This window comes from Lactuca virosa, chromosome 7 (genome assembly GCF_052849685.1).
Source record: "Lactuca virosa cultivar CGN04683 chromosome 7, Lactuca_virosa_CGN04683_v6, whole genome shotgun sequence".
Classification (NCBI taxonomy): domain Eukaryota; kingdom Viridiplantae; phylum Streptophyta; class Magnoliopsida; order Asterales; family Asteraceae; genus Lactuca; species Lactuca virosa.
The window spans coordinates 60,632,756-60,659,432 of record NC_136432.1 but is presented as its reverse complement, the minus strand read 5'-3'; the positions used below and the strand labels follow the sequence as shown (position 1 = coordinate 60,659,432).

Sequence of the window (26,677 nt, the reverse complement as noted above, 5' to 3'; positions counted from 1 at the left end):
ATCTCCTCGCCTATCCACTATAGACCACCCTCCACCCGACGAGTCATGCCCTGAATAAGAACTATCCCTTTAAAATAACAATTGATTTTTTTAACGGCCGATTGGCGGTTAAAAAAATAGATTCACCAAGTTGGTTAATTAACTTCGGCCTCGGGAAGTAGGACAAATTCATTGTCATCTCCTCACCTGTCCACTATAATCAAATACACTTTCCTTTATTTTTTCTATTCATTTTATTTCCCCTTCTTTTCTTTCTTTTTTACTAAAACTCAAAACTAGGCGTAAAGGTGTGAGAGTGGAAGTGGGACAAAACCATTGTCATCTTCTCGCCTATCCACTATAGTCCACCTTGAGTCGTGGGTCATACCCTGAACTATCCTTTTAAAATAACAATTGATTTTTTTTTGAACGGCTAGTCAGTGGTTAAAAATTAAACCCACTTCAATTAAAAGAATAGAATGTGATGTTTTATTGTTACTAATATATAATTAATCTATCGAAAACATTAGTTAATCTATCAAAACCAGCAAATTCTAACGAAAGGGTAAAGGCCAATTGACAAAAAATTATATATATAACATAAGAAAATTAAAAAAAATTAAAAAATATATTTTACTCGATAATACAACACCAAATGAATAAAATTTCTTTTGGAGAAATTAATCAATCCAAATTTTGTTTGTTAATATCAACCAAAAGGATCCAAATCCTTGTTATAATTTTCTGCTTCTTCTTCACCACCCAAGAAACCCTGGTTCAACAACATGCTTATGGGATCAACCTCTATCTCTCCTAAACCTGAAAAGAAATCGTCCGGTTGACCACCACCACCTCCACCTTGACCTGGCAACTCCGGTCGGTACCCTTGAGCAGGAAAACTTCCTTCCAATACTTGTAATTCATCTTTCACCTCAAGCCTTACCCCCAATAGGGTTGATCCTTCATCTTCTGTTGTTTCTATTTGTGGTGGTTGTTCCGTGGTGGTGGTGGACTTTGGTGGCTGTGGGGTTCTGGTGGAGCCGGCGAGGGCGTTTCTTTGAGTAGGCCATGGATGGTTGTGTTCAGAGGTGTAGGTGATGACCAACATGTTAGGGTCTGTGCGACTTCTTTCCACTTGTTTTCTTGCTGAGCAACCCTTCGAGCTACTGCATCTGTAATAGCCTCTGAATATACATAAAATTTAATTAGATTTTGATAACAATTAATTAAGAAAAAGTAAAATCGATTATTATTCATTCCGTCCCAAAGTTATTGTCCACAGACCAAAAAAACATACAAATTAAGAAAAAACATTAATTACTACTAACTTTATTAAATGAAATCACAGTTATATCATTTTGTTGCGTTTAATTTCATCATTTTATTGTATTTAATTTCATGGTAAGTTAACTAATAATGAAAAATATTTTTGTAAAATTGATATTTATTTTTAAAAATAGATTATTATTTTCGGACAAAAAAAAATATGAACTATTAATATGGGACGGTGGAAGTAACATTTAAAATATCGGAAACAGATAACTGGCGTGAAAATATTTGATTGAAATTAGGGACAAGTTGATAATTCTACGTCAATGCTTTAATTTTTATGTTTACCTATTTTACAGAATTTGTTTAGTTAGGTAAATATTTATTCTTTTATAAAATACCTTGGTTTATGTCCATTTAGTAATATGAAAAATAACAATACATTTAATTCGTCCATTAATCTTGATTTTTATATTTTAATCGTTGTAATATATCACGACATGATCAAATCAGGTTTCAAGGTAAATTTGGTCTCAAAATGAAAACCTTAAACTATGTTACTATTTTATATAAAAAACTATACATTGTATAAAGTAGAATTAACTAAAAAATAAGTCATTACTGTGTGCATCTAAACTCTAAGTAAAAAATAAACTATTTATAAAACTACAACATTTTTGAACAAAAACAATAATACTTTAAGGGTGGACATAGTGACAACATGTTGGGGATGGTGGTGAGCGGCTTCACTAAAACGTCGAATTATTTCTCTTTCAAACTTATAAAGTTGTACTTCATGCATAAAAACTTGTATCAAAATAGTTTTTTTTTATGTTTTTAATTAGTTTGTAAAGTAGTTTTCAATGTTTTTAATATTTTGTTGAATTAGTTTTGTATGATTTTAATTACTTTGTATTTATTTAAAAAAAAATTAAGTAGGTTGAAAGGAATGTAAAAATTAAATTTTCATGTGTTATAAGATAGAAGACATGAAAATAATTAATTATTCCATGGATCTTGAGAATTTATATACATTATTGATGATCTTAATTACAAATTACATGATGGATTTAACTTATATACATGATTTGATGACTTTAATTACAAAATGGAAGTGAATTTTAGTCTTAACAATAATAACATGTTTTTTTATATATTGTATAATCCATTAAAAAATAAATTGTTATGTTAATTTATGTATGGCAAAATGGTTACATGTATATTTATATAATCACGTTTTACTGTTATTTATTTATTTTATTTTTTTTGACAAATTTACATCGTGAAAAATCGAAAAAGAAATATTATTTTAAAATTCTTACAAGTTTTTACCCATTTGGAAATGAGGTTGATTTCTTATATATTTATAAATTTATATAATCTAAGTAACAACTTAAAAATCATTGTATAAATCAGAATAAAAGCTATTTTGGATTGAAATGGTACAAAAAAGATAAACACGGTTACATAGACAGACATTTAACCATAAAAAAGTCAATTTATTTATTGATAATTTATCCATTTTCCAATGAAAACCCATATATAGATGTCATAGTACATTCATATATTATCCATATATAAAAAATTAAATGATAATTTTATATGAGATGGGTGTATGTGTAGTTGTGTACCTTGGATATGGAGACCCTTTAATAGGCTTCTGGCCGTACTTCCTCCAGGCCCAAAGGTCCGACGGCACCACTTCGCCGGTGGGTCTACTATTTGCAGGTGCTGGAGCCGGTATGCACACTACTTTCTTCGCCTGACTCTTCCTGCCCATTTAACCATGGTTACTATAACTACCCGATTGTTCAAATAAATATCTGATTTGATATACATTTTAATTAAAATAATTAACTATGTATCAAATATAACAAATATCTTTTAATAACGACAATATACATAAAGTATAAAGTTTATGATCCAAAACTAAATTTTCTTGTTATATTATTAATGAACTTTATGTCTACTTTTTATGAAGAAATAGTATATAAATAATTTGGTCAATCCTCAACAGGAGTATAGCTATTTTATTATTATTTTTTGTTTCGGTCATATTTTCATTAAGAAATCTATAAAGTTCTAACATTTTGGGTTAGTTTACAGTTTAATCTTAACTTTTATTTTTTTATCATAAAAGTCCCGATTATCTAATTTTATATGATAATCTGTCATTTTCTGTTGAAAAAAATAAAGACTTTTTCGTTAATTTTAATCATGACTAATTTGTTTAAAAAAATTAAAATTAAAATTAAACCATAAATTGATTTAAAATATTGAGAGTTTATTGGAGATTTCCTTATTTTCATTCACTAGTCTTTACAGTTAATCAATCAAAGACTTACTTGGAAACTCATGATAAAAATCATAAAATATTAAAATGTAGAGATTACTAAGTAGTTGGACGACTTATTAAAAAAACTCACAACTCCAATATTAAAAACTATTGAAAATTTTATTCAAATAGTAAAAAGCTTTTCAATAAACTACGATTGAAAATCCTTTTACATAAGGTGGTATCTAACCCAACATATTTTTGTATAAAATATAGGTAACCATTTTACAATTCTAACATCATTTTTTACATCAAACTTAATGTTATAAATAGTATTACACCAATTTTAGTATCATAGTATTCATGAATACTAAAAATGTTAATATATATATATATATATATATATATATATATATATATATATATATATAATTTTAGTTATATTTTGAGCGATGTGAGTAATAATTGCTATAAAACTTTAAGGGTTTGTTTGATATAACAAAATGGAACAATGAAAAAAGTAAAATGGACAATATAATAAAATGAAAGATAATAAAATTTTACATTCTATTTTAATTTTTTAGGCTTAAAGAAATGGATACATTAGATTGTAATTAATAAATAGAAAAATGAATAAAGTAAAACTAATAACATATAAAATAATATTATTTTGTAAAATTATTTTATTAAGTAAAAATAAATCGTTAAATAAACTACATATAAACATATTTTTTTTAAAACACATATTGTTTATTTTGAAATTAGTTGAAAAATAATATTTCTAATCTAAAAAGGTTATAAAACAAAACAAACTAGGTATCATTAACACTTAAAATATAATTAAAATAAAAAAATATTTAATTAAGGAATTGAATTTTTTTCAAATAAAGTTTTCTTGAAGATTATATGGATAAAATTAATTTATAATTATATTATATATCTTTCTACATATTTCTTAGAAAACATACTTCATGTAATGAAAATTAATTCTGGTGAAAAACTGTATTATGTGAAGAATGCTTCAATTCATTCATTTGTGAGAACCACACATTAATTAAATGTTTCATATTATTTCTTTTGATTATTGCATATTAAACAATCCGGGAACTACATTTTTATTTATTAAATTGTAATTTAAATAAAATATAAAATAAACATGTATATATTTAAAACGGGTTGAAGAATTGACATCATGTCATTAAACTTGGTTTGGGTTAATAGAAAATATCAATTTTTTTTTGTTTCATCAATCATTTTAAATTATGTGGTTCCTTCGGAATTTATGGTTTATCTTTTTCTTTTTTTTGGTATATATATATATATATATATATATATATATATATATATATATATATATATATATATATATATATATATATATATAAAGAAGGTGTATATATATTTATAACATTGGGTAACACATTAAAATATGGATATTTTAATTGATAAAAAATAACTAATTTCTAAATTGATAAAACATAGAAATAAATTATTAACCCATAGGATAAAGATATACATTTACTAAGAAATTTAGTAAAGTGGAATTTTCTTTTTTTATAAATGAAACCTTTTTTTTTTGCATTCCTAATCAAATGTTGCATTTAACTTTAAATTTATCTAATAATTAATTTTTAAAATTTTGATCATACATTTAAAAGAATTAAAAAAACTAACCAAAAATAAATTAAGATTGTAAACTTAATCAAAGAGACAAAATGAAAGCTTGGTGATACAAAAAGAATGAACAAAACAAAAGGTGAAAAAGTGCAAAGTAAAAAATACCTGAGACCACAAAAAATGCAAAATAAAAAGCTGATGGAAACTTAAAATTCCATTTCATATGTTGTCACTGTTTGGTGACAGTGAACTCACGTTCAATCATGATATGACATATTAAGAACTATTGAGCTTCAAATCTAACATCAACTTGTCTTAAATTACTTATTTTTTATTATGAAATAGAATAATATATGTATTTTTTTTTATTTCTTTTAAATATAATATTCATTATTTAGCTCTATTTAATATATTTCTTAAATATGTATTCTTTGTTTATTTTATTAAAATAAATTTAACAAAATATTAATAATTAAATTACATGTCGAATCTGTATTTTTTTTTAAATAGTGATTGTTCTCTTCGTTTGATGAAATTTTAATATCGAGCCTAACACCTACTCTAAATGAATATCTGGCCATCAATTAATTACTGTGCTTGTTTAATATATGTCTTTTAATACATATAGAAATAAAATAAACTTTAAAATTAGAAAAGTAACAAAAATAAGCTCAGAAAAATGCTCTACTTTCTAATAAATCCATTATTTGATGCAATCGCCAATATTTGTTTTGTTAGATAACAGAAAGATCCAACAAAAACAATTCTCGATGCTATATTATTCAACATTTTAGTTGTTCAATAAAATAAAATAAAACTAAAAATAAAAATAAAAGAGTAGATATAATATCTCCATAATACAATACAATAAGTAAAATGTATACCAAGAGGCATATAGCCTAATGGGTTGTAAACTTGTAATTAAGGTGTCCTTGGTCATTTGTATTTGTATGAGTTAGATTATGTTTGACATCTAAAAAAACTAGGTATATTTTAAAAAACTAGTTGGTAGTTGAAAAGTTACTTGATAGCAAAAGTTATTTGCGAGCTTATAAGCTAGCTGATAAAAAATTACATTTGTTAAAAGTAACTGATTAGGTAGCTGAAATATATAAAATGATAGTATAAAATAATGTTTAGTATATTGAGTTTTCTATAACTAATTAAGGGTATATTAGAATATTTTAAAAAATCTTTTAAAAAGCTAGTCTAAGGGTGTTTTGGAATGCTTTTCAATCAGCTTATTGATTTTTTTGGGAAAACCAAAAATTCTTGGTTTTTTTAAAAGTTGTTTTTTTCTGTTTTTGTTTAAAATGGTAATGTTTGTCAAACATTTTTTTTAATTTATTTTGAAAAACAAATAAGTTAATAAAAATTAGTTTTTAAAAAGTGTTTGAATTAGCATTGTGGCGAGAAAAGTCAATAAGTTAAAAAATGTATAGTTAGCTTATACATGTAAAATGACATTTTTCAAAGTTAATAAGTCAATGTCATAAAAAGTTTGCAAAAATTATAATACCTAATTTTCAAAAACTCATTTTCAAAGGTTTAAATAGAAGTTGTTTTAAAAGTTGTTTTTCCTTTGCTGAACACTTTTTAAACTTATGGGTAAATTACACCGTTCGTCCCTCGTGCACATGCTAGAAAGCGTGTTTAGTCCCTATTTTCAAAAATTAACTCGGACCGTCCCTCTATTTGTTTTTCCTTACACGCTTAGTCCTTATTGACATGAAATGACTTTTTTACCCTTAATAATTTGTTTTTTTCATTTTATTTTTTTTTTTATCAGTTTTAAATTAAAAATAATATATATATATATATATATATATATATATATATATATATATATATATATATATATCCCTACCCATCTATTTTCATTTCCCCATCTCAAGATTTTCCATAAACCACCACATATAAACGGCAACACCTCCGACATCACCACCTACCACCAGCACCTCCGACACCACCGCTTATCACCGTCAGCACCTCCGCACCACCACCTACCACCCCACCATCTCAACGGGTCCCTCCACCTCACATACTCTCCTTCTTTTCTCCCTCTGTTTCCTTCTCTTATTCTGTCACCACCATCTCGTACATATTCCGACAATACCACCATATACCTATTCCGACGCCACCACTCACCTCTAGACCACAATCCAGTAATATATCTTACATTTTATTTGAAACCCTCTCAGATTCGAACCTAGAGCTTCGTTCAATATGGTGGTCTGGTAGCTTCACATGAGTTCTAGCCCTAGAGCTCCAGTAAACACATACATATCAAAATTGGTGCTGAGCTCCACACCATAAATTCCGAAATTGAAATCAATGATGAGAGAAAGAAATAGAAAACCACCCCCTGCATCTTTATGAGTTTGAAGTATGGGAATTGATAAAACAAACAGAAAATAAAGAAAGAAACTAGCGTTTAGATTTTATCATATCTGAAAGATCTCCACTTGGTGCAGATTTCAACAAATTTAAAATGGTCTCCAGTCCCTCTTCCCTTTGTAACCATGTCGCTGGAGATACTGGCCACCTCTGCCTCCGATTCGAACAAAGAAGAAAGAAAGAGTCTGAAAATTTTTGATTGAGACCGGAGAAGAAAGAGAGAGCGATCGACGGTTCTTCATTTGGGGTGTCTTGATGCTCGCCGGAAGAGATGAAATCATTGAGGCGATGTTCCTCGGAAAAAAATGAATCCGATGAAGTGATGGTGGGGTTTAGTAACCTGGAAACGAAGGAGGTAGAAGGAATGTAGAAGGAAAGGGGGAAAGGGAACGGGGAGGTTGGGTTAGGGTATTTAATTTTTTTTCTTTTTTTTTTAATATAAAATAATTTATGATTAATGTAATAATAAAATATTAAGGGCAATATAGTCATTTTATAGTTGGAAAGGGATACATGCAAATTTAAATTAATGAGGGATGAAGCGTGCAGGCTTTAAAATAATAAGGGACGGTCTGAGTTAATTTTTAAAAATAGGGACTAAAGACGTTTTCTGGCATGTGCACGTGGGACGAATGGTGTAATTTACCCTAAACTTATTGACTTCTCAAGAAGTCAACAAGTTAATAAAAAGTTTTTAGATGAAATCTAAACATATACTCTAAGTCATTTTGAAAAGCACTCACAAACACCCCCTAAGTAGCTTTTAAATAAAACTAGCTTATAAAGTATTTTTTTGGTACAAACATAATAATTTTAAAAAACTTTAAAAGTAAGCTAATTTATCAGTTACTATGTGCTAAACACACTCTTAATTGTTCAAAATACTTAAGAAATGATATATATAAACCATAATCTTTTGAGTTTTTATTTAAAACGAACTTATCATTAAAAAAGTGAAAAATAGAAAGATTTGTGGAAAAATGAAAAATAATAATCCCGAATTAACGCAAACAAAGTACTTACTTTAGAGATGAAAATGACACATATACATATGACATAACATATTTAATCAGAATTATACATGTTCCAGGTAAAATAAAATGTTCATAATTATGACTATATTTTATTTTTTATTTTATAAGATATATAAAAATAGATCGATAACAAACTTGGAAAATGTTACTGTTATATATAAATAGATCAAAAATATTATATATTTAAAATCTTAACTTTCAATAATGTCTAGATAATAAATTTTAAATCTATCCTTGAAAAAACTATAATCAAAATATTAAAATAGCTATTAAATAATATCAAACAAATACTGTTGAAAATGTTGTGAAAAGTAAAATTTACCATAAATCATTTTTGAGTTTTTAATTTGGATGACATAGACAATAAGTAACAATATCACGGTTTTGTAATATATTTCTCTATTTCTGTAAATGAAATGAAACATAGGAAAAGTACGTTTTTGAAATATCCATAAAAAAAGATAACCAAAATAAATTAATCTTGAAATTTTATGAATTACAGATACAATTTTTGCACAGAAAACTATACATTTGAAATAAAATACTAACCATAAAGAATCTTTTGAATTGCAAAATATTGAATTTTTAGTATAGATTTTTAAATTTTTATTTCAAATTTTGGCTTGTAAATTAACAAGTCTTTAATAAATCGTATTATTATCATGTGTGTTTTTAAGGATCGCTTAGACTTCCAACGAAGCCATTTATATCGAATTCATTGTTATTAATATACAGTACTATGCAAGACTTTTTACCATCATTATTATTATATTAAATACGTAAATGTATCTAATGGATTAAAAATTATCATAGAAGTTGTAAAAGTGAGTTAAAAATTATATGCGTATCAGTTATGAAGCAATATACATGCGATCTTCCTATATATTATTTCATTGAAGCAGTTTCCAATAAGAAAGAATTTAATATGTGCAGGGTATCAAGTTGTTTACCTTCTCTTGATGCCCGGATTTCGCGGGGATGAGATCTGTAAGGTGGTGGAGGAAGTTTCCAGCAAGCAACGTTTTGATGAAGCAGCAGCAGCAGAAGAAGAATTAGAAGAACATGTGATGATATCATTATTTGAAGAAAAAGTTGACTTTGCAGCATTTGGTGAAATCTGCAGCATCTTTGAAAATATATTATGATTATGGTTATGGTTATGGTTATCCTTGATCTTGTGATCATCAAACCCTAAAGGTGTTCTTGTTGGTGGAGTAGGTTGTTCAAGTTCATCTAAACTGTTTCCAAAGAAGCATGGAATTGAAGTTCCTTCATGAACGAGTGGATCTGCAAGAAGACTGGTGAAGGGTTGACCAAAACCAGCTTGATCATGGATTCTTGTTGACTTTTGGATCATCTGTGGTTCTTGATCAGAGTGATCAAAGTATTGCCAATCTGAAACCCCCGGAGGATCGCCGGAGTTGACACTGCCTGGCCGGAAAATATCTGCTAAATCACCAAGATAGTTGTTCTCCATTATCAACCAATGGGAAGAAGATCAAGAATTAACCTCAAGAAAATTTTGCTGTGACCAACCAGATTTCTGTGGTTTTTGCACCAAACAGACGTGAAGGTTTAAAGAATGAAGATGCTGCTGATGTAGCTCTTTCTTTTTTGTTTACATGTGGAGATGAGTTCTTGAGGGGTGTTGAAAGAGACAGTTTTTAGGGTTTGGAAGAAAGAGATGAAAGTAGAAAGAGAAAGAGTCGCTGACTTTTCACACATATGACAGTTCTATTCCATACGCAAAGAGAAGGAAAAAAGGGTTTGTATATTAGATTCATGATTAGTTAATGGGGATTTTTAGATGGCCATAATCTGACTGAGATATGTGGATTATTTTATATAGTTTTGCAATATACATCTGCGATTATGATACATATATTTATTATTTATTTATTAGTCTTTTCGTCTTGTTAAAAGTTTCTTTTACGGTTTAAAAAAAAAAGTAAAAAAGACAGAAAATTCCAAAAAAAAAGTCTAAAATATATTGACAACATTCATTTTGTTTGATACGTAGAAAAATGAGAGCTAACTTGGTTACGTTTTATCTATTTATAATATCGAATTTTGTTTTTAGATAATTTTGTTTCCTTAAAGTTAGCTTGGGACACTATATAATTAAGGCGTTTTGACTTTTTCTGAACATAATTTTTTTTTAAAATATCATCATTTAGTTATATTTCTAATTAAGTCTCTATATAAACTTTCAATTTTTACACTATTTAGCCATTTGAATAGGTTTCAAGTGATTTCTTGGTTGCCACTTCACACATGGGTCGATTTGGCACTAATGTGGCATCTAGAAGCAAGATAAAATCATTCATCTTCTCTCATGATGTTTTTTGTGTTTCTCTTGTCTCATCTTTTCTCCTTCAAGAACGCTTCGTCATCTCCCTTTTTCTCGTCTCCTCTCCTCTCGTTAAAGAAGGTTTCATGTGGCATCCTCTTTTAAGCGAAACATTGATCCCGAATGTATTTGATTTTTCCTTCTACCCATCAGAAATCAGAAGGCAAACTCAAGAACCAATTGCTAGGTATCTTTCCTATCGATTTTGTTCCTATCAATTTGATATAGTCAATCGATATTTGAAGCATAACAAGAACGAGAAAATACTTATTATATTACATACGATTCAAAAAAAAATACTACACATCCATTGTTCAAATAGATCTAAAACAAAACAACTTACAAGCTTAACACATCCATGTTATTGACAGAAAGATACTAAACAAAACACAAACTTCACTTCTTTCATAAAGTCATGGGGTTGTCAATCATATTGCGCTTTATCACCACCCTTTGATGAATCCCATTGATGACATTGAACAAGGCTTGAAGCTTCTCTACACTTTATCCCCACTCCCACTGATATACAGTTATGAAATCATTTTTTTGAATGCTATGAGTCAATCCACGCACCTTTTCGATTATTTCTCCCTTATCTTCCTACGATGGCATGGTTTGCTCCTACATGGACATAACCATTTTGCCTCTTTAAAAATCTTTCAAGATGTCTTGCCTTACTATTTTAATGTATGGGTGAGCATTTAGACCGAAGCGGTCTGACCGAACTAGAACCGATTCTTGGTCCGGACCGGTTTGGCATAAGTTGGTGGACCATGAACACATGACTTATTGAGGCTTATCGGGTCTAGGTGCGGGTTTTTCGATTCTTGTACCCATTGGACCGTACAACTTTAGGTACATATGGTACAACTCGTTGAAGCCCTATCGAAGTTAGTTTATCTATTACTATAAAATGAATACTCATTGAACCAAACTTGTACCTAGAATGGACCTACCCGATTTTGTACCCGGGCCAAATTTGCATGATTCAAAGAGCCAATAATCAGACCTACTCTAAAAAATCGATCCATGTCTAGCTCTAGTCCAGTCCAGAGGTCCTAATGCTCACCCTTAGTTTAGTGAGGTCGTATATCTCACATATTGTACCTGTCATGGCTTCTTATTATAGGAATGTGGTGGGTTTTGTAAGTGGCTTTCCTCTTTGAATGTGGCTATATGACTGATGATCTTGCTTGTTTATAAATAGATATAAGATGGTCATTATGGTATGCATACATTGAAAAGACACTTAGGGTTTAGCAATAAGTGATTTGCAATTTACTTGAAGATGGTCATTATCACATACATATATAATCTACATATGGTGTACATAGTTTTGCAACTTAATGATTGTTTTAGCTTTTACCTCTCTCTCTCTCTCTACCTCTTTGTCAATCGGATTGTATGTGTATTGGGATTTATGAATGTTGTGTGGGTTCAGATTCTCCTGTGTATTTGGATATCAGTGGTAGGGATCAAGTGGTGGAGTTCAGGTTAGTCTGGGTATCGAAGGATTTTGAAGTTGTCAGATTCTAACATATTTCAAGTGGGGGAGAGTGTAACCTCGTATCAGGAAGACCTTGTGCCAAGGTTCGGTTCTCAATCAGATTTCTCCAAGTTCAAGACTTTCGCGTAGCAGCTGAATCTTTCGGTTTCGCGTCAATATCATCGTCAGCTGTAGGATTTCCCTTTAATTCATGTTATTTTTAGTTGTGGCATCGAATGTAAGGCGTTCTTGTGCTTTAGACTCTAGGGTGTTAGGAGTCCAGGTTGAGGGATGTGATGAGGGATTCCTTATTTGTTCTTGTTTGATTGGGGCTTGGAGATCGGAGTCATGGCTCGAAGACCTGGTAGGATCAGTTAAGTCAAGGGTAAGTCTGAGTGTTGTCGGTAGATAGCTAAGTGGGGCTGTCAGAGCCAAGTAGGAGCGTGGCCTAGTTTGGTATGTGACCAGTTGGTTCTCGTTGCGATGGTGCACTTATGTGCGGGATTAGCATGACAGCGTTTACCGGAGAAGGTTTAGAGCCAATCAAATCTACGGGTTTTTTGTTAGTTTGGTTAATGTGAGGTGTTGCATCATGAAGTGGAAGCGAGAGCTGATTTCGAGGACGAAATCTAATTTAGGGGGGGGGATTGTAACATCTTGTTTCCTGCCATTTTTGGGTCGTGGGATGGAAGTCGATTGTGTAAGGCTTTGGGCCTTAAGGAGGCAAAGTTTAGTCCTTGTGGAGGGAGGTAATGTTAGTTAAGAGATTTAACCCTTGAATTGTGTTTTGGGCCGAATGGTATAAAGGGAAAAGTCACAGGTCGGGTTCTTGCATGAAATATGGATTTTTGTTCGAGAAGTTTTAGTCCAAGATATTTATATAATATTGTAGAGCTCTTCAACACCTTTGTGGATATAAAGAACGTCGAAAACGGAGTTGGAACGAAGAAGTTACGCCCGTTTAAAGTTAGATAATTTTTTGGGTTAGCCGCGTACATTGGGCGTACGGGGAGTATGTGTTGGGTTTTGTATACTACAACATCCTATGGTGCACATACAACCCTTAATACCTTAGATCTATGTTTTCACTAATTATACATGCAATGATGTTTCCAAGGTATTAAGCCTATAACTAGCATGCAATTGTTATATACCATACAAGATACTAGTTAGAGTAACATACCTTTTATGTAGCTTGAAGTCTTGATGTATTTGGCCTTAAGAGCTTAGCACCAAAAGTATGAATGCCTCAAATGGCTCACAACTCACCTAGGACAAAGGTGGCTCTTGAGAGAGAATCTCCATCCATACCAAAATCAACTCCATGAGCTCCAAGAACTATAAGTGGCGATTTTGGCTATGGAGTGACCTATTTATATGTAGGATTCCAAGGGTCATGGGTATAACCCAAATCCATACCCATGGGTATTATGATCAATGGTTCATGTGGCCCAACTCTCTATGTGTCCATACATAAACTTGGTCCAACATGGATCATAAGACCAACACATATAAATATAACTAATTACCATAATTAGTCCCCACAGATTTAATTAGTCTCTTTTGATCACTAAATTAATTCCAAATTAATTCTTGATCAATACTAATTAAAACATATGATTTCATATTAATATATTAGAACTTATAATATATTAATAAATCATATATAACCTTCTCTCAAGAGTCCATCCTAACGAATTGTCCTGGTGTTATGCAACCCAAATGGATCATGCTACTCTCGGGTCGAGTACATACCAATCATACAATACAAGTTGCATGATTCCAATATTGCTATCAATGGAATCATATAAACAGCAATTTTCACAAATGCCATTGTAAGGATACTTAAAATAAATAAAATCAAAAAATTTTATTGTATTTTAAAAAAATTGCGGAAAAACTTATCCTTACAATGCACATACATAAGAAAACTATGTTCTTATCTATTCCTAAGCAATCTATCATAACTCTTAAGCAGCAGCTCAAAATTCTGATCATCGAATCATGCGATCGAAATCCATCTATTCACGATCAGAATCATCTTACTCTTCTTTTAAGTTCCCTTTCATTTCTTCGATTCTACAAAACATCAAAATGCCACCTAGTCACATCATGTATTAAGAATCTCCAAATAGGAACTTAATGGAGTTAGATAGTGGACTTACCTGAAGTAGAGTCATACACTCTGACTTTACCGTCCTTATGATCTTTCAGGTAAACAGGGCAGCTTCGCAACCAATGTCCCTTCCATTGGCAATAAAACATACGAACTCTTTAGTAATGGTACATGGGACTATCTCAGACTTAGCCTTTCTCTTTACCATTTGGTCAACCGGGTTGACTATGGCCGATCCCTTTCCATTGGGAAGAGAAGACTTTTCTGGACTTTCAATGTTTCCATTGTCAATGTCCATGAAAGTTTGGGAAGTAGATCTTCCAATCAAATTTGTTTTACCAGTGCTCCAAATCATTACTGATTCAGCAGCAACAAGCAAATAGGTAAGATCGATAAGGGTCATGTCGTGGTCTGTCACATAGTAGTCCTTTAAAGAACCCGCTATATGACTTAGGAAGTGATTGAAGAACCCAGTCAACAGCCAACTTCCTTGAGACTTCGACACCCAATTCTCCCAGCTTGTCAATATGAGACTTCATCTCCAAGATGTGAGTACATATAGACACTGCTTGCCAATAGGGATTAAGTGACCTTGAACTTGTGGTTAGGGAGAATAATTGGAGGAGGTGGAGGAAGTGAAGTATGATTTCCAGTCCCATTAATGCACAACAAAGGAATTAATCTTTCACCTTGATCGCCATTTGGGATATCATCTTCATTAGGAAAGCTTTATCCTAAAGGATAAGGAAGACCATAGTTGTCATAACTAGACATCTATGAGGGAGAAATTCAAGTTTAGTTCATTTAAGTCCTTAATATAACACCCAATATGAAATATTAAGGCTAGAACACAACACAATATTTTATAACTTGGAAGAGGGATGCCGTAATCCAAGCTACAAAATATTTGAAGGTAGGTAAATGACGATTTACCAATTTCCACCATGAAAAACGAAATTTAACATTAGGTTTTAAATGAATTGAAACTCCTAGATCTTTTGAGATTCATTGAACTATTCAATGGCATGTTTAAATCTCGATTGTGCCCTTCAATTTTGTGACTGGGATGCCGAGGATCACAAACAAGGAGTGAACAACCATGCAAATTAACTTGGTACACTTAATGTTACAACCACCTAATCAATGTGTCGGTTAACCATACATGCTCCATTGATCTATGATTAAGATCAAGCTACCCTTTGCCACACATTGTCAGTCCCAGATTAGTGTGTCGGTTAACCACACACGCTCCACTAATGACTTAACAAGGTGCAAAGTGCAATTTCATGGGTTAGCACCAAATTCACATTTTCCTAAGTAACTAAGAATTGGAATTTATAAGTGTTTAGTTACTTAGTATTTATCATTATACTTTTAATGAAGGGAGAATTAATGTCTTGTCCTACCGGTTCGGCTAACGACCCTCCACCATTCAAGGAAGCGGTGGGTGAGAGTGGACACCCATTAAACTGTCATTTTATAGGCAGTAACCTTATACCCCCTTATAGACCGGCTTCGTGAATGAGGCCTACTAACGGTAAGACCGACTTACTCTTATACATATATATAAATATTAAACCTATAATATTATAATAGTATAAGGGTTGAATTTTAAACTTTTAAAATTCTAAGGGTTGGAATTAAAGTATACATGGGGGGTAACTTTACAAATTCCAAAACTTGAGGGCACGTTTTGAACAATTCAAAAACTTTTGGTTTCCATAAACAAAAAAACCTATTTCATTGCCTGAATGGCACCGGCTCGATAAGGCAGATCTGTGGGAAGACGTCGAAGCGGGTTTAGAATAAGGTGAATCGATGACCTGACTGAAGCCATTCCGAGCCACCATTATAGAAAACAGCCGGAAACTCGAGAGGGTCGCCTTTGGGAACGTTCGCCAGTAACCATCACGACAACATAAAAAGGGAGGAGTGAGGCTGACTGAATCCAATCCATAAACCCAGAAACGAAACGAAGACGGAATCCATGAAGTTTTGCTTGGTCTTCACTAGAAACTTGAGTAAGGAGTAGATCTTTTTGGATTTTTCTAGAATTTGAAAGCGAGAACTCCTTTCTTTTTCTTTTTTTGGTATACCTACTTGAGCCGGATGAAAGGAAACTTTCACGTCCGGTTTTTTATGAGTTTAAAGTAGTTTAATGAAAAACTCTTCAAGTTCCATAACTTGAGGACAAGTTATGGAAGACTTTAAAAACATTTAAAAAATAAGACTCTTCATTTTCATAACTTATGGAAATTTTATGAATTTTAAAATTCATAAATGAGACTTTTCATATAACTTGAGGAGAAGTTACAAAAACACATATTATGAACAACTTTTAGATCAATTTGGATCGAAAACAATTATCACATAATTTTTCTATTAATCTAAACTAACTCATAAGAACAAGATAATTCATGTCATCAATCTTCAAGAAATTAGCACATTCATATAAACTAATACAAATCTTGAAATTATGACAATTATCTTTTATTTGGATGAGAATAAACATTACCATAACATCAAAATCAAATTTTATGAACAAAAACACTTTGTGGTAATGATTCTAATCCAAAACAGACCAAAAAAACTCGAATATATGCTGTCAGGGGCTCCAACTCGCCGAGTGCATGAACCAACTCGACGAGTTGGATGAGTTTACACATGGACTCGTCGAGTCCCTCAATGGACTCGTTGAGTCCCCTGTCCAGACAGCAAAAAATTCGATTTTTTCAGCTTTTTTCAGCAAGTAGCATCAAGTATAATTTGAAAACAACACATGACTCTGATACCACTATTGGGTTTTGTATACTACAACATCCTATGGTGCACATACAACCCTTAATACCTTGGATCTATGTTTTCACTAATTATACATGCAATGATGTTTCCAAGGTATTAAGCCTATAACTAGCATGCAATTGTTATATACCATACAAGATACTAGTTAGAGTAACATACCTTTTATGTAGCTTGAAGTCTTGATGTATTTGGCCTTAAGAGCTTAGCACCAAAAGTATGAATGCCTCAAATGGCTCACAACTCACCTAGGACAAAGGTGGCTCTTGAGAGAGAATCTCCATCCATACCAAAATCAACTCCATGAGCTCCAAGAACTATAAGTGGCGATTTTGGCTATGGAGTGACCTATTTATATGTAGGATTCCAAGGGTCATGGGTATAACCCAAATCCATACCCATGGGTATTATGATCCATGGTTCATGTGGCCCAACTCTCTATGTGTCCATACATAAACTTGGTCCAACATGGATCATAAGCCCAACACATATAAATATAACTAATTACCATAATTAGTCCCCATAGATTTAATTAGTCTCTTTTGATCACTAAATTAATTCTTGATCAATACTAATTAAAACATATGATTTCATATTAATATATTAGAACTTATAATATATTAATAAATCATATATAACCTTCTCTCAAGAGTCCATCCTAACGAATTGTCATGGTGTTATGCAACCCAAATGGATCATGCTACTCTCGGGTCGAGTACATACCAATAATAGTTATGGGCTTAGACATCTAATACAACAGTATGTTGGGCGTACCAGGGCATCCCTAGTACGCCCAGCGTACTAGAAGTACGTTGGGTGTACGCGATCAGTGCCCAAACCCTACTTTCGTGAGTTGAGCCCTCTTTAATCTCTTTAACTTCCCCAAACCCATTCCATTCTCAGCCTCCACCTCTCCAACACCCTCTATTGAAACCCTAACCCTACTTTGAGCCTTATGAGCAAAAGTAATGTGTTTTTAAGTGCTTTGGAGTGTTCTTGGTGCACCTTAGAGAACAAGGAACTCATTGAAGAAGCGTTGGTTGCATTGAAGCTTGTAAATCCAGACCTTTTTCACCTTGATCTTTCTTCTGGAGGTATAGAGTTTGAATCTTGATGATGAAATTGTTAGATCTAGCTAGTTTTGGGTGTTATGAGTTTTTGGTCAGTTTAAGTGCATAAATTTTAAACCTTGAAAGTTTGTGACCTTGTTATCGATAAAGTTGGAAACTTTATCCATCTAAACATTATATTGATTCAGATTTGAAGGTTGGAGGCTTGGACTTAATGGATTAAGTTGAAAAAGATGCACTTTTGGTCCCTTTGAGACTTAAAGACTAGATGTTGTTTGTTGGGACCATTCTAATGGATAAAGTTGGAAACTTTATCCATTATGGAGTTATTAGGAATCATAAAAATTTGATCTTGGTCCTTCTATCCCTTCCATGCAAGAGTTGTGATGTCTTAATGGATTAATAAGTTAGGGTTTTAGATTTTGGACCTTCCCTAGCCATGGAAAAGTCATAAAGGTGGAAACTTTATGACTTAAGACAATGTTTTGAGGCTAGATTTGAGTTTGGATGAAAAGTGATTAAGGGATTAAGTGCTTAATGAAGGAGTGGGATCAGGATGAGTGCGTTGGGCCTACGTTGAGTACGGTGGGCGTACTCAACTGACTTGGACTTTGACTTTTGTTGACTTCTGTTGACCGTTTACTTTTTGACCAAGTTTGACCTTGGGTCAAACTTGAGGATTGTGGGCTATTGGTTAAGATTTTATCTGGTTCTGGTGTTAGTAGATTCGCGGGAGCAAGCAGTGCAGAAGGGAGCATATCGCAGTCTTTCAAGGTTCTTCGATTCAGGTGAGTTTTGCCTCATAGTACCCGTGGGTCGAAGGCACCCATGTCGGCCCACTAGTTTTTGTTATCTTTAGGAGAAGAATGACATAGGGACTGTATATGGTCATGTAGGATAGACTGAGACTCTTGATCTAGGCTCTTTTACTTGCTCATTGTTTGGTTGTGGTTCCAGAGTAGGATCACCTATCCGGGTGTCTATCTCACCTCTAAGTATATACGGTTATTCATTCCTTGGATTGTTGGTATTTAGTATGTTGCTATGTTGTAGTGATATGTTAGATCTATATCCTGGCATATAGGATGTTCTATACTGTAGTGATATGTTAGATTTGTATCCTGGTATATAGGATGTTGCTATACGGTAGTGATCTGTAGATCTATGTGTTTACATGTACTTGCTAGTTATCATCTAGTGGAGTGCCCTAGGGACTGTATGTGGTCATGTAGGATAGCCTGAGAACTCTTGATCTAGGCTTTCTTGCATGTTCCTTGTTTGGTTGTGGCTCTAGAGTATGATCATTTGTTCGGGTGGCTATCTCACCTCTAGTTACTTATGGTTACGCATTTCATGGAGGATAACTGGTAGTAGGAAAGTGTGTGGTGTGAGGACTAGTAGGCGGTAGTGAGCTATATGATTGTTGTTTGCCTATATTATGTGTCTACTTGATACTGATTGTTTATATGTCGACATATGGTAGTAGTGGGTTGAGGCGGTCCTACTTTGTGTTGTAGGCCAAGATACTCGGTGTGGGTCGGATGTAAGCCGTAGGCACGGAGGCTCAGGAAGAATGGTTGGGTTGAGGCGGTAGGCCAACAAACCCTGGGTATTCCAGCCCGATGGCTGAGTGGACCCGATGCATGCTTGTATGTTTATCATATGGGGTATTTTGGGGGAAACTCACTACGCTTTGTGCTTACTCAGTTGTTTATTGTTTCAAGTATCATTGGTCGTCATGAGAAGGCGAAGGCGTGACTGTACACATTCATCAGCAACAATAAAGATTTTGCGCTTTAATATTACTCTGATTTCAATATATGTATTTCGAATAAACGGTTTTCTTCAAGATGGATTTATAAATGGGAAGCTCTACTTAAATAAAATGAAAAATTTTTGTTGTGAAAAAGGGACGATACAGATACATATATAACAAATAACAAAAAGTATGAAAAATAAACATGTATAATTTTTAATAACATAAAAACACTAAAATATATATTATAACGTATGTATTAAAAAACTTATTTAACTCTTGAGCAAAGTTATCGAGATTGGGATCCTACGTAGGTTCGTTTTTGGGTTTACAAGATCGGGATCGGGATCCTAAGATCCCACAAAATAAAACATAATTTTAGTTTATAATTTTAAAACATGAAAAATATCTCAAATATTCAGTTTTCCGTTCAAATGCTATAAAATTTTCAAAACATTAATCATAACTCACAACACGAAATGATAAAAGGTAAAATAGTAAAGGGTAAAAGACATAACGTGGTGAATTCATTTTATTTTCATTTTCACACAAAAAAAAATTAAGGGAATGTAGGAAAGGATCGGATCTCGATCCTACAATCCTACATGCGATCATACCCCAAATACGATCCGACTCGTTTTTCATACCTAGGATCGTAGGATCGTACGGTCCTACGATTAAGATCGCGATTTTGACAACATTGCTTTTGAGATAAATAAGCTACAAGGTTACAAAGTTATAAATGAAATGAATATAAAAAGTCATTAGATATTACTAATTAATAACCATAAATTAAAAACTCTTGAGTTGTAAGTAATAAATATACATAAATTAAAAAACTTTTGAGTTGTAGTGGGAGTTTCAAATGAATATGGTGTTTGAAAATATACCTTTATTATTATTATTATTATTATTATTATTATTATACTTTCTCATCTAAATAATAGATTTTGATGCAACATTTTAATCCTTTCAATTCTTAAACTACAAAAATATTTAATTTTAATTTTATACCATACACAGATGTATACATGCATTAAACAAATCATATATATATATATATATATATATATATATATATATATATATATATATATTCTTAAATCTCGTATGTAGTTCTTGTCGTAGTATGATACAAAAAACACTTTCATATGAATAGCATATCACGATAAGTCAATCATGATTACATATCTAATGTTAAATATAATGTTATCTTTTAAATATTGTCTTGTAAGTATGTTGTTAAGGATAACCCAACCAAAAAATAATAAAAACTAAACATAATCAAAACAGAAAACTACAATCAAATAAATAAGAAAATCGGATGGTTGATTATATAAATAAAAATATCGCAAAAATATACATTTAACTCCAAAGAAAAAAACTTACACCCGTCTTCTCTGCTCAAACATAAAAACTCGTATCCGTTTTTTGACTCTTCTTTCTTCCTTTGACACCATTCAACCATAGAAAGTTGATGACAATTCTTCACTTTCCTGCAATCAAAATGTTTTTATTGACAAAGAAGAACTATAAAGATGTTCCAAGCAAAACATTGATGTTTGGTGAATCACGTTCAAGATTGAGTAATACACACAAATCGCATACAAAAATTAGGAAAAACTGAATATAAAGAAAGATTAGAAAAGCTTCATTTGTGTTGATTGAAGGTTTTTCGAATATGTTTTGAGGTAAGCTTACAATTTTAAAAGTTTCATTTATATGATTTTATATATTATTAGAGTAGCTTAATAATTTTCATTATATCAGTTACTTTTAATTGTATTTTACTTTTTTAAATTTCGCTTTATATAAATCAACATGCCCATTTAATATATGAAATATAATTAAAATTATTAAATTACTCTGATAATACATAAAATCATATAAATAAATGTTTGGATGTCAAACCCAAAAAATAATATGTGTACAAAGTGAACTCCAAAAACACTGTTACTTTCCACTAAAATGTGATACAAGGTAAGCAAGGTCGATCCACAAAGGCACGGGACAAATGCTTGTACCTGTTTGCGTAAGGTATTAAAGTCACAAAATTGGGGGGGGGGGGGTGTTTGTATTTTCGGAAACTAAAACTAAACACATGCAATTAAAGATTTTGTAATTTGATAATAAAATGTTTATGATACCGTAGTAAACTCATGTGTCATGCATTTCAATCACACGATAAAGTTAATTCATAATCTATCTAAGATGGTAATTGAAAACACTAACAAGCTCTAGCATTTTCCGTTCACCAAAATGTTTGATCAAATTAAGCTCTTTGAAGTAAACCTAGTTTCACTAATCTAACCTAAACAAGCTCTTTGAATTAGATTGAAAACTTGCATTAAGATTAGGAATGTTCCCAACAATGTTCAATATATCTCATAATGTAACACTCTAAATTTTCAAATAAATTTTTCATTTTTAAAACCTTCCAAAACACAGTTTCACATTTCTCAAGATAACATTTATAAGTTGTTCAAAACACAAGACAGCAAAATGTTTGACAATATCCCAGAATCCTCAAAACATAATCTCTAGTTGGTGTGTACAATAATGTCGGCGCCTTCCCGCGATCTTGAAAGGTACCTGAAACACATTTCACACAACACTGTAAGCACGAAACTTAGTGAGTTCCCCAAAATACCATGCACAAATAAATAGCCTCTCATGGCTATATCTCGATAAGGACCCTGAGCTCATGTGTCTCAGTGAAGACCCTCCGGTCTCACAGCTCGGGTCGGACCCTCCAGTCCGATATCTCAGTGAAGACCCTCCGGTCTCACAGCTCGGTTTGGACCCTCCGGTCCTAACTCAATAAGGCACAAAAATAATATACTGTTGGGTTATGAGCATTCTAACACTCCTAAGTGTACATGCAACCCTAAATACCTTGGATATATGTTTTCTCTATTATACATACAATTATGAACATCCAAGGTATTATCCTAATCTAGCATACAAAATAATAAATATAACAAGATAGAATACATACCTCTTTGATGTAGAATGTCTTCATGAAGCTTGAGTGCCTAGTGCCCTAAGTGTGACACCTCAAATGGTTCACACAACACCAAATACACTTGGAATAACTTGAGAGAAACTTGAACACTCCTTGAAATCGTCTAGCCCTCACACACACACATTAGTGCATGATTTCTTGAGCCATGGGATTCTTTTATATGGTGGCTATTAGGGTTACACCATGTAACTCATAACTTTACCCATTCCTTATGCTCCATGGATTTTAACCTCCATGGAGTATCCATGGGTCACCCCATGGACTTAGTCCAACATAAGGAATCTTGGATCACAAGCCCACATATATAAGAATGAATGATTTACACAATCAACCCATATATTTAATTAGTCTCCTTTTGATCACTTAATTAATTCCAAATTAATTCTTGATCAATACTAATTAAATAACCTTATTAATATATTAGAACTTATAATATATTAACCAACCTTAAGTGTTATTTCTCTCATTATAGTCTATCCAAATGTATGATGCCATGCAACCCAAATGGACCATGCCGGGTCGGGTCAAGTCTTACCAATTATAGTTATGGACTTAGACATTAATCCAACAGTCTCCCACTTGGATAAGTCTAAAACTATTATTGCGTATGACTTCAGGAACCGATCAGCAATCGTAGCTCTCAAAAGCTTCTGTCGAACTCTGACCTTGTCGATGAACTCTGACCTTTGTCAATGACTTGTCCATTAGATAAGGGATCATATATTCCTCCATGCTAGATATCATATGGACTGAGACATGGATTATCAATCATTCTCTCTGTCCATTTGTTGTTTCCCGATTTCCGATTCATGATGACTGACTGATTGAACAAATCAAATCAGTCCTGGCTTGGCCAAGCACTCACATGTATCATCTTTAAATCATCGAGGGGCCCACAGATATCGCTTTTATCCCGAAGGTAAAAGGAATGGATAAACTTCGACTCATATGGCTTGTTCTACTACTTGTTGAATCATACACAAAGGCACGTTTTATAACATCGAGTTACCAATGCGTTTTCGTGCAATCAATGTATAACCAACTCATAGTAACAACTCATATCTCTAGGTTTGAAGAATATAAGATATTATCGTCTCATGATCACTCGTGATAAAATCCATGAAGTGATTTAAATGAGCGCGGGTTGAATCCAATACTCAGAACTTATGAGCACTCATGAGTATTGTAGCACCACTTTGTCCACCAACTTGGACCTCTACAAACCAACCCATGACAGTCTTGATTCATATCTACTTCCAACATATGACCGACTGTGGATGGTTTGAATAACTTAATCATTCAGGAAGAGCGACTTAGTTATTCTGGAAGTCAAAACATGCAAAGTGAAACACAAGAATAAATGAATCAAATATGGTATCAAACCCTATGAATATAAATAAACACTTTTATTTATCACCATACTGATTACTCATTATTCATTGTTTCGGTTTTATCAACTTTATACTTGAATTTAAAACAATAGTTGTCCCATGCTCCAAGCATGTACACTATGTTTTCTAAACACTAGTCATGCCATACACCAAGTATGCATACTATGTTTGTCTATGATCTTTACTTTGTAAAATAGATCAATTGAACATCACTCCAATGATCCTCTTTTCACAGTCCCAAATCCTTACTGCAAATGCAAGAATTCCAAATTCATGCCATTTACTGAAATCTGTTAGATTCTAAACTTATATGCATTGATCCTCTTAATGATTATGCACGAAGTCAGAAAGACTTGACAACAATCATTACAGAGCATTCCAAAGGAGATCAGCTCCTTGGAAACATCCTTCTTTCATTAAGTTTCCTAATCTTACACAGATTGAATAATTTCTAACTTTGAAACATTTCCATATTCCATTTTGACTATCACTTCTGAACAAGAGTTGCCTCCTTACAGATTATGTCAATATGGTCCTTCCAGAATTAACATTATACTTCCAACTGTCCTTGAGCAACCAATCTTTGGTAAACCTTAGATTGTCCTCGACAATTGCTTAATCATTTTAGTCATATCCAATTCTAGACCTTTTCCCTTCATAATGCCCCAAGCATTTGGAAAATTTTAGAAAGGATGAATATAGCACATGTAATCGATCCTATATCCGAAGCATATGGGACACGATTCATGATGTCTCACATAAAGACTAAACCAGTCTTTTGCTATAATATTTCCATTTCAATTCGCCAAGTTCTCAAAATTCAGATTATGAAAAGGGATGTCGTAATCATAATCGAATTTTAGAACGCAAATAATGGACCCATATATAGAATTTCCTTATGTTGAGCCATTCCAATATGAAATTCATATATATATCCTTGATTAAATACGATTAAAATCTCAATATAAGCTTTTAGAATTGAAATGAAGTATAATTTCCTCTCCCTTAATTATAGCAAAACAACTTTTTTCAACCCCTGCAACCTCACGAATTGAAACTTTTGTTTTCTATAATTAACATTGCTAACTTGCAACCTTTGTCGTAATTATCATGCTCCCACTAACATGATGATTATTAGCATAACACTTATGCTCCCACTAGCTTTGACATGTACTCAGAAATCAGCTGACTTTCTTACCAAAGTTCAGATTTCTGATACTAGATTGTTTTGATAAAACTTTATCAAAATCATACACCTCTCTTAGATAGCTCACATGTGTGTCTAAACAATTTTAGAACTATGAAAAGGGATGCCGGAATCATAGTCTCAATTGTTTAGACCTTTGCCACTTCTCACAAGTCCATGTTAGTGTGCCGGTAAACCACACACGCTCCACTAACGACTTTGAGAATGCAAATATCACAATTGCTATCTAGCTAAAATCTACTTAGTGAAAGTGTTTCCTCATCATCATTTTCATGAATCGGAGAGAAACCTTATGACACTTAGATTTAATAGTGTATGTGTTCTTATCCATGTGAATTTGTCAAAACCATAATCACAAGACAAGGTTAGTGACAAATCCAAACTCATATTGATTAAACTTGTGCAATCTTAAATTCTTGCCATTTGGCAGCTCAGGTGCCTGCCATTGCTTCCAAGTAGTTGTGCAACCAATTGAGAACTCTCAGAACTCCTATGCAAAGCCAACTTGAATAGGCACAAAAATTTCAACACGATAGGTTATAAACCTCAAGTTGTGTGCTAGTGAAGGACTTTAGGTTTTATTCTTGATTAAGTCTTGAAACTTTCAAGAGCTTTAAGACTCCCACTGTCCTCTTGACATATAAGACTCCCTTGTCAAATATTCAAGAGATAGTGCGGATTCTTTATCAAGACTAACACTTTACACAATTGGCCTAAGTTGGTCTCTGTTTTATCCAAAACATCACAACTTACCAATTTCAAATGTACAAGAGTAGATAACCTTTTACTCTTACATTTGACTAGTGTTAACAAACCCTCTTTAAGATATGTCACTCAAGTTACAATCTTGGAGTATGACTCTAAGAATTGTTTTGGAACGAAGTATGACTCATCTTTTTGATTTAA

The 26,677-nt window shown here is 32.3% G+C and overlaps 1 protein-coding gene across 1 annotated transcript; it reads right to left on the bottom strand.

The window, feature by feature from the left end:
- Positions 1-555: 555 nt before the first annotated feature.
- Positions 556-10,349, bottom strand: LOC145126121 (putative WRKY transcription factor 35). The gene is made up of 3 exons (XM_079061530.1): positions 9,522-10,349; positions 2,880-3,020; positions 556-1,163 (listed from the first exon to the last, which is right to left on the bottom strand). Exons 1-3 carry the CDS (start codon positions 10,046-10,048, stop codon positions 689-691), a joined length of 1,143 nt encoding a protein of 380 aa, XP_078917656.1. The 5' UTR covers positions 10,049-10,349; the 3' UTR covers positions 556-688.
- Positions 10,350-26,677: the final 16,328 nt, after the last annotated feature.